Source organism: Mugil cephalus, chromosome 16, assembly GCF_022458985.1.
Source record: "Mugil cephalus isolate CIBA_MC_2020 chromosome 16, CIBA_Mcephalus_1.1, whole genome shotgun sequence".
NCBI lineage: Eukaryota > Metazoa > Chordata > Actinopteri > Mugiliformes > Mugilidae > Mugil > Mugil cephalus.
In genome coordinates, this window is record NC_061785.1 from 15,494,744 (window position 1) to 15,513,914 (window position 19,171).

General features: G+C 41.1%; 1 protein-coding gene across 2 annotated transcripts; it reads left to right on the top strand.

Annotated features, from left to right (window-relative positions):
* Positions 1-468: 468 nt before the first annotated feature.
* Positions 469-18,575, top strand: vstm4b (V-set and transmembrane domain containing 4b). 2 transcript variants are annotated; one of them, XM_047608106.1, is made up of 9 exons: positions 469-679; positions 2,876-3,283; positions 12,287-12,340; positions 12,547-12,654; positions 12,786-12,819; positions 12,910-13,034; positions 14,327-14,391; positions 14,592-14,681; positions 14,836-18,575. In XM_047608106.1, exons 1-9 carry the CDS (start codon positions 628-630, stop codon positions 14,959-14,961), a joined length of 1,062 nt encoding a protein of 353 aa, XP_047464062.1. In that variant the 5' UTR covers positions 469-627; the 3' UTR covers positions 14,962-18,575. The 2 variants fall into 2 exon arrangements, with proteins under 2 accessions (XP_047464062.1, XP_047464063.1); XM_047608107.1 differs by lacking the exon at positions 14,592-14,681 and having other exon boundaries at positions 474-679.
* The last annotated feature ends 596 nt before the right edge of the window (positions 18,576-19,171 follow it).

Below are 19,171 nucleotides of genomic sequence, written 5' to 3' on the forward strand. Positions count from 1 at the left end.
AGAGAGGCGCAACCGCAGAGATGCAGTTTTTGTTTGATGATGGACAACCGGTTAAGTGCTTGAGCACAGCAAATGACAAATTATTCATTTTGTCATTGTTTTTCATTGTATCAGCCACAGAGAGTCCCACACACAGACAGCCCCACCTTTTCGCCGTTTGTATGTGTTCCAAAATAAAAGCCCTGGCTGAGGTCTGAGCCGGCCACCCTCCACAGCTGGAAGTGTGATTTTCTCGGCGTCAATCTCAACAACACACCCCTCCCCGCCTTCCACAGGAAATTGCATTTCCCACTCCCTCGCAAGAACCAGAGGGGTGCGTGTGTGTGTGTCCCCTCGTATATGCTCACCTGCCTGTTTTTGCTCCACGTTTGTGTACGCGGGCGCAAGACAGCCCACCAAATGTGCTTTGATTGTGTGTGTGACAGTGAGAGGGGAGGGACGGAGGGAGGTCCCGAGTAGAAACAGACTGGCCAATGTTTCATATTACACTCCTCAGCCTGGGGGAGGAAAAAAAAAAGAGAGAGAGAAGAAGACGAAGAGGAGGAGGAGGGAGGAGGACGAAACCTGGGGCTTCATATCTTTAGAGGCATTTAACTGAAAGTTTATGGAGGCTGCAGTCGGGGGAAAATGAAGATCTCCTCTGTGGTCTTTGCTCTCCTGGCCCGAGCGCTGCTTGAAGGTAGGATGCGTTTATTTTGCTTCATAACAAAGTGGATGTGGTGGAAGGAAAAAGGGTTTCCACTGTTTTTTTGTGAGTAAATGTGTAAAAAAAAAAAAAAGGCATCTGGGAGGACGTTGAGATGATGGGTGAGGAGGTGAAGAAAAACATTTTAGGAAGATCTTGACAACGGAAATTTATTGGTTTGAATCTTAGAATTTGCATGAAGTCGCAAGCTGTATTGGCAAGACAATGACAAGTTTATCAAGGCGGTATATGTTTGCTCAAATGAGAGGGAACTCCAAGGTGAAAATTGGTGGCTTTCCTTTGAAGGTTTGAAAGTAAACTAACTAAACTACTACTACCACAGTAATTTATGGTACTTAAAGTAATCTCCAGTCAAAGTAGCATCACTTCTAAACTATGTCACTTAAGACCAAAAACAAATAGGAGGAGGCAGAGATTTTAATTCATTTTAATTGCTAAAAACATCTGTTTCACGTACAACAAGGATGGAAAAGCAGATATTTGTTGATTTGTTTGATTTGTTGTCATGCAGCACACACAGAAATAAAGGTCCTTAATATTCATTCCACGTACTGTCATCACAACTATCAAAAACCCCACGGCAGTCAGCATGAACATTATGCTCAGAGCATTCACTTGTTATACCAACTGCTGTTAGGTTGCGGCATTGCTGTTAGCTAGTCATGCATTACCTGATTGTTTTTGGTGAACGCGGACCATCTTTGAACCATTAGCTTGTGTCCAACGCCATCGTGAAATTTGGGGTGAAATTGGAAGTGGAATGAAAATTGCTTAATTCAGTGCCTTTCTTGTTGTTTCTTTTGTTGGTGCACATCATCGGAAGCAGTGCTCTGTATCACCTTGGAAAAAGTTGGAAAACTCTTAAACAATCCACTGTCTGTGGTGCTTTTAAAGCTAACAAGCTAGCAAGAGTTCTTAGATAGATAGATAGATAGATAGATAGATAGATAGATAGATAGATAGATAGATAGATAGATAGATAGATAGATACTTTATTCATCTCAATGAGAAATTCGCAAAATAAAATCTTAGCATGTATGTGAGAAAAATGACTGCATAGATTGTGTTTTAAGGAGTTACTGCTGGCAATAACTGAGTTTCAATACAGCAAAAGTTATCCAGTGCTCAAAGCATCTAAAACACCATGTACAAAGTGCAGATTATGAAGTTTATTCAACAATAATTGGCCTGTGGAATCATGCCACCCATGTAGTTAGCTTTTCCAGCCTGGCAGTCGGTAGAGCATGAAACTCTTAATCTCAGGGTCGTGGGTTCGAACCCCACGTTGGGCGCAGGGCTTTTAATGTCATTCACTCAAATCTTCTCCATCTTCTTGACTGAAAAGCCTTTGACCAAGGCTACAAACCAGTCCCTAAAGTCAACCCGTGGAACCAGAGGGGTGGCTCCTTCCTACTGTTTTGAGGGATAACCATGAAGTCCGTCTTCCCAGGGAATAATGAATTATGAGTGGAGTGACTCCCCACTAAAATTTTTGTCAGTGGAACTTTTGGTTGGCTTCCAGTCTAGCATTTTCAGACCTAGACAGCCTGTGGTAGACACGATCTTTAAACTTCCTAGGTTTCCATGGTTGCTGATGTTAGTGCTGCTTATATTGGTAATGTTGCTGACCCTAATATTAGCTTCAGTGTAATATTGATAGCATAATGATCAGGCCGTCTGTCCAGTTCCTTCACTATTTCAATAGTATGTGTAGAATGGGGGTAATCTTAATGTTAACTTTAAACTTTAAAGATTTTATTACTTTAGTAGAAACTTCATCAGAGCAAAGAAGATAAACCGCTCTAGCTTCTGCACTTAATTTTACAAGACTTTTTTTACAGTACAGTCAACCATCTGCGGTATGTTCAAAACAATGGAAACACAGCAAAACAGCTGAATGTGCTTAAATAGATCCCTCATCTCTGCCATAACCAAAGGACTGCTGTAACCAACATGCACTCGGAACAAGAAAACAGGAGCATGGCTGCAAACGTTTTTTGATTTTTTCTGTTTACAGTCCTCAATGTGGAATAAATAAAGAATTATCTTATCGAATGCCAAATATATGATGTATAATAGAGATAGTCAATCATATGAGCAAATTCTGTTTTTTTTTTTTTTTTTTTACTTTATTTTAAAATGTTCTGTAAATGTAACCTATTTCCACAGATTTGTGTTTGGCCATCAATGTCACCATCACTCCTTCCCCCTTCACTGTGGCCCAGGAGGGTCAGAACATCACACTCACGTGCGTCGTGTCCCAGCGACGCCGAAACACGGCTTTACCAGTGGTTAAATGGACCTTTCTACCAGCGGGCACGGACCGGCCGGAGGACGAGCTCCTCATTGCCCGCGTCAACATGAGGAAGGCCCGTTTCTATGGCAACTACACGAAGAGCTTCTCGTGGCCCAAGCTGAAGCTGACGGTGGTGAAGCAGGGGAAGATCTTCGACCTGCTCATCTTGAACGTGTCAGAGGGAGACCGGGGGCTCTACATGTGCCGGGTGCAGGAGTTTAAAAAGCACCAGGACCGCTGGAAGGCCTCGTCCAACTCTACGGCCGCTACGGAGCTCAGAGGTGAGGAGCTGATTTATTATCTTGTTTTTTCCTGTCTTTTTCTTTAGCTAGGAGAGGTTTAGGGAAAATCCACCGGAGTCAATTCCCAAGAGTGTGTTCACACTTAAGTAGTACAAGTGACAATGGACACACATTTGTCAGTGTAGGACTCAATTTGCAGATATACTCTGTAGTTGTCATTTTTGGTTGAAAGATACTTTGCCAACAACTCCTACACATAAGTTATGGTATTGTGTGAGAATATGGACAAAACTAGTGTATCTGGGAATATTTTGGCAGTATATTTAAGCGCTGTATAGTACAATTAAACACACAACTGCTAGCAATAACTGACTTTCAAAAATCAGTTATCATGTGCTCAAAGCATCTGAAACGTGGATAAAAAGTGTAGATTATGAAAAGCTGGAAAAGATGTATTATTTATCGGATCACATAAATAAAAGTCTTGTCAGGCGGTAGAGCATGAGACTCTTAATCTCAGGGTCGTGGGTTCGAGCCCCACGTTGGGCGAAGGACTTTTAATGTCTGACTCTAATGTCAATTGCTAAAGTCTTCTCTATATTCTTGACTGAAAAGTCTTTGACCAAAGCTACAAACTGGCCTCTAAACTCATCACGTGGCTCCAGATGGGATTGATGGGAATGGGACAATCATGAAGTCCGTCTCCCCAGGGAATAATGTATTATGAATGGAGTGACTCCCCACTAAAATTTTGTCAGTGGTGGATATTTAGGGTGGCTTCCAGTCTAGCATTTTCAGACCTAGACAGCCTGCTGACATGGTCCTCTCTCTTTGGTCATTTATCTAGAATGAAGATGAGTATTTTCATTGAACCTTATAACATACACATATGGTTGCTTAATTAACAGCACTTGGCGCGTTACGTCCAACATAAGCAGCTGGTTGAAAGCTAACCAGAAATGATTCATTGGTCGGACCTTATCATTAGACACTGGGTCTCATTTTTAGTCCTTGATTTAAAGTTCTTCAAAAACCAGTAAAAAAAAAAAAAAAAGTTAAAATTCTTTGTGTGTTGTTTTTCACTCCTTGGGAAAACTGAGTCACTCAGGGTCGCAACTGCACATACGGTTTTCCGAAATGCAAACAGACTCGCTAAACAGTCCAAATCAACTTAACTTCGTAAAGTTCAGTTTAAATTATTATTATAATCAAAAAAGTAAAACACTGGGTCTTTTTGCATATCCATTAAAACTGACCTGCCAGCAAATCCACGTATTCTGGAGTTCATTACACTGGATTAAATTCTACGACATATTCGTATGACACCGAACTTTGTGGAATTTCAGGTTCAGGCTTGGTGTGACAAATGAAATACACACTCTCATATACAACTACCCACGGTTGGTCCAAGGAAACACAAGTGGCCACATTGATTATAGTGCTTGAGGATTCCTAAGTAGTGCACATTTGATGGGAGTCTAAAATGCTTCGATCTCATTAAAGTATATTGCCCACAAACAGCTTTCATTACGTTTAATTCCTGGACTTGTGGAAATCCTTGGGCCCACAATGGTAACTTGTTGGTTTCCCTCATAGACACCATCTGTAGCACTGTTTCTCACAAAATGATGTCAGAGCGTTTTATGGTATGGTTCGAAACTTGACAGCTATGTCTCCAACCACAACAGAGGCAATGACAAATGCAGTTTTGATAATAGTATTACCGCAAAGAGCAGATACCAGGTTTGTCTGCAGAGACATTTTTCTGCCAACAGAAGAAAACTGGAGACATTGTCTCCAGTAGCTGCAGTTTGACTCACCACAACTGGATGATGTAGTTCATCTGGCTGAAGAGGCTGATGTGGCTTCAGTGAGCAAAAGGCAAACGTGTTTTTGATTTTGGAAGGGGAAATGTCATTGGTTAGTTACAAGCCTGGAGATAAAAGGGTCCTCCATCTCAGTAAGTAATGGATCTGGCTGCAAAATACTATCTTGGAGGAGAAGCAGAGAAAGTGAGGTTTCGATGCCACCAGAGACGTTCACACAGCGGAATTGATGACACATTCAGCCGTACCACACACTGCACACAAATCCCTTCACTTTAATAAAAAAACTTTTTTTTCACTGATTTTTGTTTCCAACTCGGGCACTAACTGGCAACACGCCTGTCATCAATCCACACGTGGCACATATGCAGAGGAGTATAACGGTGGTGGATTTAAAACTAAATTTTGAGTTAAAGGGGATAAAAGAATCCTCAGTTGTAGACAGACTCGGGGGGGAAAGTATGTTTCACATGTGTAGCCTTTCGGCCTGGTGGTTGCTTGCAGAATTTATGGGCTATTGGTAGCCAGCTAATTAAGCTAATGTTAGCGCCACAAGTTGCATGAAAATGTTAACCCTGGATGTCTCCAGCCTTTCTTAGACCTAGCCAGCATGGTCTCATCCTAGTGCTTAAGTATGATAGAGAACAATGGGAACTGTTTATAATGATGTTAACCTGTTTAGCCTAGCTTATTTTGAATGTTTTTACTTTTATGGCTAAGACAGGAAGGATCTGTCGCTATTTAGGGTATCAATTCCATAGGTTGAACGCAAATTTACCCGGCAAAAAGAGGGCATGTTAATTGTGAGCAGAACCTTTTTGTTACTACAGAGTTAAACACTGTTTTTTCACACCTTCACCTAAGTTTTTTTTTAGACTTACTCAAACCTTGTGTTTGACAATACAGCATGTGTCAATTTGACCCCAATCAATGTGCATCATTCAAAAAATAACAGTAGAGGGAAGGTCAACTCACTGGTAGCAAGGGGTTATTTATGTAGTCAACAAATAAACAAAGTGCCTGACACAAAAACTTGTTCAACAAGTTTATGTAAATCATTTTCTTGTGGGTAAAATGTGTCAGTAATATTTGAGGATAATAGGAGGGGTAAGAGTGGTTTACCTAAAGAATCAGTGGATCATAACGACTGAAGTTTGCACAATGAAGACACTTCATCTTCAGATTTATTACCGTAGTGCTGTCTTCCTCCCGACATTTTGCTCACCGCATTTTCCATGGAAGCGTTCCTACTGGCTGCGACTTTCAGGGTGTCAAGCCCAGCCAAGTCTGGGCCCAAGCAGACACGCAGTCCCTACCGAAAGCTGTTGACATTGGCCTCGATGTGGAGTTTCCCTCCCAAAAGTGGAGCAGACAGAGAGTCCGGAGAGACTTAGTCCAAAAGGAACAAGAGATAGTTGTGCCGAGGAAGGTAAAGCCTGGAAGTTTGTCTGAAGTGACAGTCAAGCGGGCAGCCGGCTAGTGTCTGGCTCTTAACCTTTGGTGGTCTAGGATGTGGGCAGCTATTTTCATCCGAGGAAGCGGCTGTCTATTATGGTTTCAGTGATGATATAAAATAAGCCTACTGCAATTACAACTTGAGCAGAAATATAGGATAGGCAAGTTGTACAGGACATACAACTACGTCCACTGAGACAAGACAAGAATCAGAGAAAAACTCAGCTGTTTAACATTTTGTAGGGGACAACACCTCTAAGGAAAACTGTAAAGTCTAATCTTGGTCAAACTAGACTGAATTGTCTAAATGCTTATGTTTGGTTTCTATTTTCTGCTGCAACATATACACTGTTGTTGTCTAGTATCTAGTGTACTTATTGTCTTGTGTCCCTCAGGCAGTGTCAGGACTGATTTTAATCGTTAGTTTTTCTGGGTGGAAGAAGAGTCTGGAAGAAATCATTTCTTTTGCATTTTGACCTGAAACAGAATTTGAGGTTCTTGCTGTTGAGGCTACTCGCTCGTGTTCTTCCACCTCCAAGTCTATTCTCTGACGCACTTTGGAACTTTTAGTGCAAAACCCGCTGACTAAACTTTGCACCAATTTAACACAAAAAAGCAAAGGGTATCTTTGGATCTCTGTGTCTTGACTTGTCCATTCTGTCATTTTAAGTAATCATTCCAGTCCAATCTTCTCTATTAAAAACCACACCCAAAAAACGACCGTTAAATAAACTGTAATTCTGGCAAACCATCTTTTGCATTAAGACTGATCGGTAGCTTGGAGCACATCTGTGTTGGGTAACTGGTCAATACAAAGCATCAAGAACACAGAAAAACTGCCCTGTTTCTGCAAAGTGGACCGGCAAGGAGTGGAATGTCTTCCATAGCATCCACGCCATGCGTTGACAGCCATGATAAACACCAGCTACACGTTTGTAGACTTGAAACCACCCATGGGGCCATTGCTCATGGCCCCCTCTAGAGAAGAGAATCTCTAAGACTTTGCGTGCTCGTATAATTTGTGTGGGTTTCTGTGACATCAAACTAATGGAATTCTTGAGTCCGGATAACATCAGGTGACCAGGTGTTTCTACAATCTGCCTCACGCACACACATACATACACCCCTCATTACTGCACTTACTACTGCTATAATAAACACATCCAAAGAGGTCAGAGGGTTTGGTAGAAAAGCAGAAGGCCACGCGAAGAGTGGATAAAGTCTCCTCTTGGCATAAACAAACTGAACCATAGGTATTTCTGAAACACATGTGGGCAGCTGTGCGCTACCAAGGGTGTTCCTGAGAGGAATATGGCACACGGATGTGGCATGGGTTTAAGTATAGTAAAACATCTAGGAAGAAAAATTAAAATCCAAACCACAAACATCTCTTTAGAGCTTTTTTTTCTCTCTGTAAGAGAAGAGGGAAATATGACTGAGGAGCCAACAAAACAGGCCTATGTTAGCGTCCATAAAGGGGACACAGTGAAGTAGATGCTGATAGAGCAAAGACACAACAGGAAGTCGAAGGGCGGATTATTCAAAGCTTTGTTATGACACACAATGTTGCTGTGTACTTGGAGCCATTATAATACAGTGAATTAAAGCAGTGCCCGATTTAGTCACAGAGGATCCTTATTGAGCTCTGTTTAAGTCTGTGTATCAGTGTTTACAGTGTTGGGTTTGTGAAGGCACAGAAAAGCCACAAATATAAAATATAGTCTGCAACTGAATAGAGCTCTGTGCTTCCGACAGACAAAAAAGATGAATGTTTCCACTGTGCTCTGACGCCGTCTTCACCCGTTCAAAAGCTGCACCAAAAAGAAGACATTTTTCGAGATGAGGATAAAAGACAGTTTTATGGCGCACAGCACACCAGATTTATCCGGTTCCTGATCATTTCAGCCTGTACAGCTGCTACACTGACAGAGCTACACGGAACCTGATGCAAAGATACCACATAAACGTCACAGACCTTATCAAGATTTACGCCGCGAATAATTTACCGTGAAGAATGGGCGGGTCTTCATATTAAATCATCCGCCCACATGTGTTATAGAAGCAGCCGGAGAGTCTGTTTTAAATGTCTTTCACAGAAAGTGTTGGGCCCACAGCGACAGTGTTTGTGTATATTTCCTCTATTTTACCGCAGACACTTTTGTCTGTTTGATTCTCATGAGAAATGGTGACAATCAGGCAGGGGAAAATTTACAGTGAGCCTAATTACAATGCTGCTGTGATCATATAAAGTATGCCTCTCACACGAGCCTAGCAAAGATTTAAAAACTGCTCAGTTTGCTCATTTCTGCCTAGTTGCTGAAACATCAATAAATCATCGTAAGCAACTTGAGTTATGTGAGTTGTCAATACAAGTGGCTTCTTCAGATGTAACGGATCAGTAGCTTGTTCAGGTTTTCATTCCCCACCCGTCATTTAGAAATGAAGATGCCACTCCAGTTGCCCTTGTTTTAACTTTGTTTATGATATACCATGACCTGCATGAACATTTATATATTCAGGAAAATCTCATGCTAATGTTCGATAGCTACAGGTCTTGCTAGCCGAGTCAGACTCAATTAGAATATGATTCTGGTAGCACATCATTTGGATTTAATAATAATAATAATAATAATAATAATAATAATAATAATGATAAATGATTGACCTGGCTGAACTTTGCTGGAGCTCCTAATGGGCTGGTTCCAAACCAACTTTGCGCCACCAAAAAAAAAATAAAATAAAAAATTCTTCAGAGCAACAACGCAAATCATTGTAATCACAAATTGGCCTTTAGTCATCTTTCCCTCGGCAACTGTGATTTGATCTGTGAAGAGCATTACACAAATGAAAGCGTTAGTTACCTCTCTGAGAAGTTGGACGTGTGCAGCCTGTTGACTGCAGCTCCTCATCTAACAGCTCACTGTGGCTGCTATTTCTAAGAGATAATAATATAGCTTCAAAATATTATAAGATAGGTATAATAATCATTAATTCCACAGTCGGACAATGGACCCTTACACAAAAATATACTGTTTACTGTTTATATCTGTATTTTAGGTTTCAAATATTCTGGTATTCATACACACATCTGCCATTCGTTACAAACCAAATAGCTGAAAAATGAAAGGAGTTGGGATTATTTTAAAAGCGGTCTGTGCTGACTCTGTGCAACCAGTGAAGTATCTACAAATACACTGTGGCCAATGACAGACCAGATAGATCTGAGCAATCTAAACTCATCCCCTCATGATGTTATTTTGAAAGTCCGGAAAGATGCATCAGGGAAGTGACTGATATATTTTTAATCAAAGGTTTAGACTGAAGGAAAAACTAACCATAGGCTTGAGTCCTAAATAATTTAACCTGTTTACACACTTATACTCATAAATAGTAGGTGGTCGTGCAATGATAACTTGATGTTCTCTTTAAAAGTGATAAAGGGTAGTATCGACAAACAGCAGAATGTGAGTCACATATGGTTAGTTATTGGTTTCGCAACTAGGGACCAAAGTCGGAGTCATGTGATGTTTGACAGCTTCTAATTTTAACTTGGTGGTTGTCCCACCCCCCTTTATGTGAGGCCCTATCTATGAGCATTTTCCTCCTGTTAAATGTGAGATAGACAGGTTGTGTAGTTTCGAGGTATGCTTGCAGGCTTGCTTGCTGGTTTGTCAGTTCAGCCAGTCCGCCTGTGGGAAAGTCTCCAGGAGGCGTGGTGGCGAGCCTGCCCGTCGTCAGCTGCTGGCGGTTTCGGGGTATTTCAAGATGCACTGGTGGGTGTCACTTCACGAGCTTCCTGCCACCAGCTCAGCGAGAGTACAGTGGTGTTAAGACTCCTGTGGTCAGATGGGGTGGAGAAGTGAGTGAGCGTGTGGGACGAGATTTCTCGTTGAGTATGGGAAACATATTTTCTCATTATTTTTGACCCAGACAGAACATAGCTGGGTTTCTCATTCCAAATGATTCACAGGACTTTGCTTGCCCATTAGTGTTTTTTGGGGGCAATATAACATCTGAATGTACCCTGGGATGTTGAACAATACAGTTAAGGTACTGAAATCATAAGAAGAATATTGAAGTCCTACCTGATTTAGTGAGCTTCACCTTGATTTTGTTTTGTTGCAGTGCCTCACAATAAACGGGTAATGGTGAGAATGCTTACATGTTTAGCATCATTAAACAGTTTGTACGTAAAATAAAATGCTCATCTAAGATCCCCTGTAAATGCTAGATTTAACAGGAGCTGGACGTTACAATAAGCCAATAGAGTCTGAGCTTCTGATCAGCTCACATTCAAGCTAACATGAATTAGCTAGCAAGCTATATCTGGTAAAATCTGCCTTCACCATTCAAATTGACCATATAATTGGCCACTAATTTTGCCCAATTTCTAATTTAACTGACAAGTAGGTTGTAATCTATCATTTCTGTCATTGCTTGTTTGTAAGCTTTTTCCTGTAAGTTAGCTAACATCGCTAACAGTTGACAGCAACATTTCAGACAGTCAAGCTGTATTTTTGGGATAGAGAGGGTGAAACTTCCTGCTCACATTTAGCCAAGGACATATCTTTTTTTCACATGATGCTGGTTTGTATTGTGCTACTGTGAAGATTCAAACTGAGCCCCAAATAGCCTGGCGCTATTTATGATGATTATTAGCATTTTGCTTTCAAAGCTATTCAAATAATACACTGTTTCAAATATTGATTTTGTTACTCCAAAAAGTGCAATAGTAGGGTGGCCATTTGACAGATAAAGAAACTAAAGTGATCCATTTTGGCTTCAGTAGTTGGCTGTGGGGGCTGCACTGTTAGCTTCTCTTCTGCTAATATTGTAGCATGCATCTGGGATTTCACCTGGGTCCTGAATAGGATCTTGGCCAACTGTGAGGAATCTGACGGAGTCGGTGTGTACTATGCAGTCTTGTGATTGGCACAGCAGCAATAGGGGGGGTCCTACTATGTACAGGAGACAGACAACTTTCACGTATGTTCTGCGCTTCTCTGAGAGGAAACAGTTCTCCATACCAGCAGCTGGCAAGTGTCTGTATTAGTCATTTAAAAAAGAGAACCCTTAATAACTAGGACTGCTAATTTAGGTTCAAACTGTTGCAACTGTTGAATCATGCTGGGCATGACCTTCAGTTTCTTCATGCCCAACATGTTAAATCATCAGGAAGCTTCCCAAAAGGAACTGACAAGCGTCAACACTGCTAGACACATCAAAACATATAAGGTCACAGACTGTCTGATATTGGTCAACAGCTGACCATTGGCCTGCTGCGTCAGCTTTAATAAAGAGGGGGTGGTTGAAATGTTTTTCCTATAACACTGTGCTTCCATGCTGGAAATCAAAAGAGTGCAACACTTGAATAAATAATGCTGATTAGAAAACGACTCATGAGACAGTTTTAGATAAACATCGTAGCCGAAGCATACACAAGTTGCCCATTTCTACCTCAGCCGTTTAATGGTAAGACTGAGTGTCTGAGTGTGAGGCAAACGTTTATGATGAGTCCAGACCTCATGTTTGCGTTGCTGTCTGAGCTAACGAGACTTTTATCCCTTTTAGCAAAGGTTGAACCCTGTGGACGGTGAATCAGAGAAACAATAAGGCAGGGAGGCGGCAGACTTAAGCTCCCTGTCTTCCTACAATTAGGTTTATTTAAACTCCCGCCGGTGTGTAATCAGGCAGCAGGGAAGCCACAATGATGACTACGGCCTTCACGTGTTTCTCTTCTCTCTTTCTTTTCTCTCTGTAGTGCATGTTCTACCTCCCACCGAGGCCAAAGAAAGCCTGTGGAGCTTGTTTGAAGGTAAGCTGTGATATTTTTAGAGAGTCTGAGTGTGTGTTTCTGCGGTGGCCCAAAATAGCCCAAACCTAAGGCTAAACTACAGTGCCTTAAAATAGCTCAGCAAAACATGCACGCCATTTTTTTTTCTCCTCCAGATTTTTTAATTACTGTGATTGACATAAGGCTGATGGACTGATGGATTGTTGTTGCGTGTTTTCGTGTTTCAGATGTGTACCTGTGCGCAGTGCTGATCTGCTCCGTGGGTCTGCTGTGCATGTGCATGTTCACCGTGACGGTAACCTGCCAGTACATACAGAGGAAGCAGAGACTAAAAGGTCAGCAGCAACACTGGGATCAGTCTGGGCTGACCTTTGACTCCCAACGTCTCGTGTCTCCATTTTGTTTTGTCTCTTTCCACCATCCATTTCTCTAACTAAAATCTAAACTACATGTCAATTCTCTGCAGATAATTACCTCTTGGTCAAAAGCCCTCAAAACAGGTAAGATTTGACTCCACTGCAGTTTCACGTTTCAAAATACATCCGCAAAAGCTAAACATAGCGTGACAGGCTCATGTGGTTCCCCTCCAGTTCAGGAGAGACGGTTACCAGCGTGGTCAGTGTGTCTCCTGCTCTACCTAAGAAGGAGAGGAGGTACAGGAAGAAAAGGAGCAGAGACTACCAAGAGGAGATACCACCAGAGATACCAGCAAAAGGTGAGCCTGTGGTGCATTCACATGTAATGAAACATGTTCTGCCTTAGGCTTTTTCATCCCTACTGTTAACACTAAAAGCTGCTCTTTAGTTTACTACATAAAATGTTTACCCATGATTGGTATCTTTTTTTCAGCAAAGCTTCGCCTGTATGATTGATTTTATTTGATTTATAGGTGTTTTTTTTTAACCTTGTTTGATTCTTCAGAACAAAATTATGTGCAAAATTATATAGAGAGCTACTTTGGTGTTTTGTAATCCTAGCGTTCCAAATAGTGCAAATTTAACAACAGAGATAAAATGTAAACAGAGATATACAAATATTTCAAACTATATTCAAACTCCGTCTTCTGTTCACGCCGTTAGCTAGAGGCGCCAAAACCCCATGGTTGACTTCCGGTTCGGCGACTATGTTTTAAACTGCACTTTCAAGTGAAGTTAACAGCAGCGGTCCAGGTGACCTAGATTTTCGTTTGTTAATGTTACATGATCCGACCAGCGTGATCATAGACTAGCAAAGGTTAAACATATAGACATGAGATTTGCTCATCTAGCTTACAGTAGTACAGTGACTGCAATGATGGTCGACTTTGAAAACTTTGTGGGTTCTTCACCAGAATCACCTCTTCTTCCATTATACATAGTTATCGGAGTAGTTATTTGGATAAACATGTAAATGAAACCAGTTTTAACCCTGTAAGACCTGAACATCCGCATGCACATAAAAAAAAAAAAGCTTTTGGTATTTGAATTACCGTAAGTCACTGATGGACAAAATTCAAAGTGTGGCTGAACACTGGGAAGTTGCGCTTTCTGTGAAAGAAAGTTGCCGTTACAGTAATGATGGCGCACTGCTGCTGTCGGCTGCAGGTTGGGGAGCCACGCCAGACTGGGGAGCCCCAGGAAGAGAGAGTTGTTTGGAGGAACTTGTTGGTAAAAACTAAGTTAGTTATACTCTTTGAGACATCACGAAGGTCTTCCAGACAAAAGCACAACTTCCCAGCATTCAGCCACGCTTTGCATTTTGTCTGTACAGCAAACCGCTGTGATTTACGGTAATTCAAATACTGCATACTTTACCAGAGATAAGTTAAGGCTTTTAAGGGTTAAGAAGAATAGTTGGTTAGTGGTTTCACTCACGGCCAAATTTTAAATCTTAAAACTAGTAAGATCCATCAAATACTTCCCACTGCTATGTGAAGCAAGTACTAGTCAGGTTTGTGGCTGTGTTGGGAAGGTTCTTGCTGTACATACATCCTCTTTGTAACCCTAAGCTTTTATTTTATCTCTGCAGCTCCCATTGGGGACAAAACACGTAAACCCAAACTTTTAAAGCCGCAACCAAGGAAGGTAATCTTGGTGAGTACCATCAACACATTTATTGTATAATATATGTGATTAATGACCATGTCACAGCAATCTCTGTAAGCTCAAGCAAGGCCATAAAATGTGCTCCATAAGGCAGTCTTAATTCTATAACTATCACTGATCCTGTGGCAACTTGGCATTTTAATTGCACAAGATGCCGTAATGGGTGATTGCGTTTTTGGCAACCTCAGCCCAGAACTCCTGGAAGATGGCGCCCTCTCACTCTCACAACCAAACCCAGCGATTTACCCAAACGATCTACAGCAGCACCTTCCAGCCCTGTAATTAGCTTAATGGAGTTTTGCGTGAACTTTTTTTTTTAATTTTCCCAGCCTTTCTTTTCTCACCACTGTCTCCCTCTCTCCTCCGTCATTATTTTCTTTCACTTCCCACCACCTCTTTCCCCTCCCTCCTCCTCCATCTCCACTTCTCCAGCCAAAGATAGTGGAGGAGAATCTGACCTACGCAGAGCTGGATCTGGTGAGGCCGATCCCAGAGACGAAGGCGTCGCGCAGCGGCACGGTGTACGCTCAGATACTGTTTGAGGAGCAGCAGATATGAGGAAAAACGCACACGCCACTAGTAACTGTGCCTTACGTTAAGAATAAAAAAAAAAGTATTGTCTATTTATAGTCTGTATTGTTTTGTATTCAAATATTTTGTGAAAAAAAACTGTTAAATCTCAAAATTATGACAAAGTTGTACATATGATTTTATATGAACTTTGATATAACTTCCTTTTATACGACCAATATGCAGAACGACTAGTTTTTCCTTATTTTTTACTATTATTTCTTTTGCACCCGCGTTTGATTTTTGTGTAGCAGCAGAAGACTTTTGTGCTGATTCAGACCTGATTTGTCCAATGTGAGAATCAGATGGAAAATTAGAGGTTTGGACTTGCAGGCTTGGTCTGAGCCTCCCCATTCATATCAAACATACTTCCTGTGGTCTTTGCAACCTGATGTCAGCAGGGAAAATTCCTGTGGTGTGCGGTTATCGAGGCCGGTGATGGTCAAGTTTGCTTTTGGCGTGGTGTCATGCTCACATAACAAAACGAAGCCGCCATTTGCGATTTTACAGAAATATTTTTGGGAAATATCTCTTCCGGCCTCCTTGCTAAGAGTTAGATAAGATTGATTCTGCTCCATCAGATTTATAGAGGAGTCATACAAAATAAGAAATGTTGAGGGTAACAAGGACAACCTTTTACTCTATAGTACCCTTTACTTACCTGATGGACAGTTGACCATTCAGGTATTGGCTTTAGCAAACACCATCAACAACCATGTGAAGGGCGGCAATATTATCCATGGCGATATTTCATTAGTTGTTGTTCCACAGCCGTAATTCTCATCCATGGACACAATAAGATTTTCCGTGTCTGGCATGACCAGGACTCACTGTTTGCACAAAAAGTTTTCCTGCTCTGTTGGCAGCAGAGCAACGAGCACAGGAATCTCATCAGTCTTTCTGCCTGTACCTCCATCCCCGATGCCGTTTCTTCCATTTGATTTAGCCCCTCATCAGCGCACTTTGGTTAGATTAAACAAAGCAGACTGTGAAACGAATTGTGCTCTTGATGTCCACAAGCGTGGAAGAGTACGCCAGTGATTAGATTCCACTCAGCTACTTTCTCAGACTGAAAACAAATATTTCAAATGATTCACGTCAACATCATGTTATATTGGAAAGCTCTATTTAGCTTACAAATGATGCCCCGATGTAGGCTACATTTTTTCCTGGGACTCATGGTTTCCCTAGATTTCTACAACAGAGAGTGCAAATTTTGAATGATCAATGGACTAACAGTAGTCATACACCCAATTTAAATAAACTAGAATTATCCTTTAAGTAAGGAACTAGTGCCCCATTAGCTTAGCATGAAGGGGAGAATCAGGCCAAAACAGCTAGCTTGCCTCGAGTTAGCTAGCGGGCTTACCCGACTCTGGGAAATAGCACGTGATAACTGTTGCCAACAAATGTTTGCTACAAAAAAGTAACTTTTACAATACGCTATTTAATGACTGTGCTTTAATATTTTGATGAGTTTTAAATTTTACAATTAGCAGATTAGCAGTTTGCCCCTCCGTCTGCTCTTTGGGACTTTCCCAAGCCAAGCTAGCTCCCTACTTAGCGTATCAGCACGAGGGAGGTGTCAGGGTTTTTTCTTTATCTAAGCTATTTCCCAAACTGGGTGCCACAGTTTTGTGGTGGTTATCGCTTGTGGTTAACGGTTCAGAGTTTGTATGTTCTCTGGGTGTTATGGCTTCCTCATCACATTCCCATGACGTGTTTGTAAGATGTCCAGAGTCCTTGTCCCGCCGTCCACAGAACCTATAAGGAAGCCGGTGGATATTTCCCAAATTGTTGACCTATAACTTCAAATTCATATACAAACTTTTCCATTATGGCATTTTGATCATCTGGCACATTTTTTGTCACTTGTGTCATACAAAGTACTTCCTGTGATAGCCCTCTGTCTATGGTATTTTATTAGCTGTCTGTTAAACTTACTTCCACAGTGAATGTTAGAGAACTCAATATGACATTAACAGAGTTATGAAGGAGGGACCCAGTAAATGACATACATCCTTTGTTTTGAATGTGAACCATTATCAAATGTGATTTACTTGTAGTGTGTTCCCAGCATTATTTGCTCCACAGCATCTGTGTTCGGGCTGATTTTGTGTCAGGCTGAAGTTTATAATGACCTCAGTTCCACAGAGTTGATACTAAACCCGGCAATTAGCCCCCAGACCTCCCCCCGCAAGCAAGTATGCAAGGCCATACGAGCCCTTTCATCTGGTGCCAGCATCAACTTAACAGCCTGTTAGCGACACATACACACTTCCATATACATATACAAGGGGAACACAAGGGTGGAGTTACACGAAGGCAGATGCAGGCTCGCACACAAAGGCACATACTGTCAATCCAGAAAAAGCTGCAAACAATTGTGACACCTGATCTATGGACAGGAACTGAATGAGAGCTGTGTTTGGGCTGTTTCACATTAATGTCAGACACAGTTTACTTTGAATCTCGAGCTGATTTTTGCCGATGGAGATAAGAACTTGAGAGGCCACACTGGCTGTAATCCCACACATATTCTCTACGGTCTCCTTGCTTTCTCACTTTCCATGAACCTGAGTGTGAAAGTGTTTTGGAATCTTTTTTCCATTTAATGATCCTCTGGACCCGGGTACGGAAAAGCAAAGGAGAGTGCTTTTTCTTTTTTCTTTTTTTTAACAGTGAACTTGAAACCCAGACACAAATGCACCATATCCCTTCCCCCAAAGACGTCTACTATCTTACGTGGAGCTAAGCATACAGATGGAGGACTAGTCCCCCCTTTTTTTGCTGCTCGCTTGCTGAAGCACCTCTGAACTTTATCTCAAAGTGGCGTTCTGCCACGTATCCAGTCATCAAACGTCAGCTAAACCAGCTATTAATGTGTTAACCAGTAGTTTCAGATAGTAATTAAAGCCATTTGATAACAGTGATTGGGTTCATCTGTGAGACATTTAAAGAAACTTGTATGTGGTATTTGCTTTTGAGTTGTGTGACCACTTTGTGAAAAAAATATGTAAAAAGTATAATTAGCTGATATATATGCTAGCACTTTGAAGTTACAAAGAGGCGTGTCTGATAATATCAAGGAAGTCAAGCTGTATGATTGTACACACAATCAGCTACAACATGGCTACAAATACTCCAACCAGTCTATGCAAATATACATCAGATTTCCTTCGTTTTGTATATTGTATATTATATGACAATGTAAACCACTGTTGACCTCTGCATTCGTTAGCAGATCCAATTTTCCACTGTTGTTCTTAATGTTTGTTTCTGTTGCACAGTTGTCTATTATCCCTTTATGAAATGAACTGACTGAAAGTGACCTTTAAGTGGTGGGTAGAAGTGTCTTAAAAAATGCCCTTAGACTGTGAAATGTAAAGTTTCTTCCAAACCACATTGTGCTTAATGGGAGTTGGCTAACTCGAACCATGTGTGCGAATCGTGTCTCTCTCCCTCTCCTCTCCCTCTCTCTGCCCACCACTGACCTCTGCCTTCATCAACATTCCAGTATTTCTGCTCGTGTTGATTTTGTACATTTCAGCTGCACTGTGTGTATCAATAAGATGAATAAATATGATGGAAGGTGTGTGTGTGTGTTGATTTTGTACATTTCAGCTGCACTGTGTGTATCAATAAGATGAATAAATATGATGGAAGGTGTGTGTGTTAACACAACAGTGTTTTAACCATGGTAGCAGTTTTTGGTTGGGGAAGTTGGTTGGTCAAGAGCTTCAGTCCTACAAAACTATAGACTGGATTTGCCTTAAGGTATTTTTAACTATGTAAACTGAATGTGTTGCCAGCAGCATGTTTGTTAAAGCACACTTTGATTTACCGTAATGTCCTGGTTTGCGTAATCGAAAAAGAAAATCCAACGGCTTCCAAAAGATGAGAAGTTGCGCTTTACAGTATTATATTGGCAATGACTTCACAATACAATATGTATCATGATAACTGAGTCATGATACGATACATTATTGCGATATTATAACATTGTGATATATTGCAATATTCTACATAGTCCAGTGAAAAATTTTAAGTGCAGCTTAAAATACAAGTTTCATATATGTACATCAGATATGGTGAAGGTGTGGAAGCTGTTCACGATAGCCCCAAAACATCACATTTTCTTTTTCTCTTAAAATCTATATTAAGGCATTCAAAATCGATATTGTATCTGAAGAAAAAG

What these genes read in the sequence shown, in the direction of transcription:
- vstm4b (XM_047608106.1), top strand. Translation starts at nt 628, where the DNA reads ATGAAGATCTCCTCTGTGGTCTTTGCTCTCCTGGCCCGAGCGCTGCTT. An exon ending in GGCCCGAGCGCTGCTTGAAG is followed by an intron (nt 680 to 2,875) that starts GTAGGATGCGTT and finishes CTATTTCCACAG; the next exon opens with ATTTGTGTTTGGCCATCAAT. An exon ending in GAGGAAGCAGAGACTAAAAG is followed by an intron (nt 12,655 to 12,785) that starts GTCAGCAGCAAC and finishes AATTCTCTGCAG; the next exon opens with ATAATTACCTCTTGGTCAAA.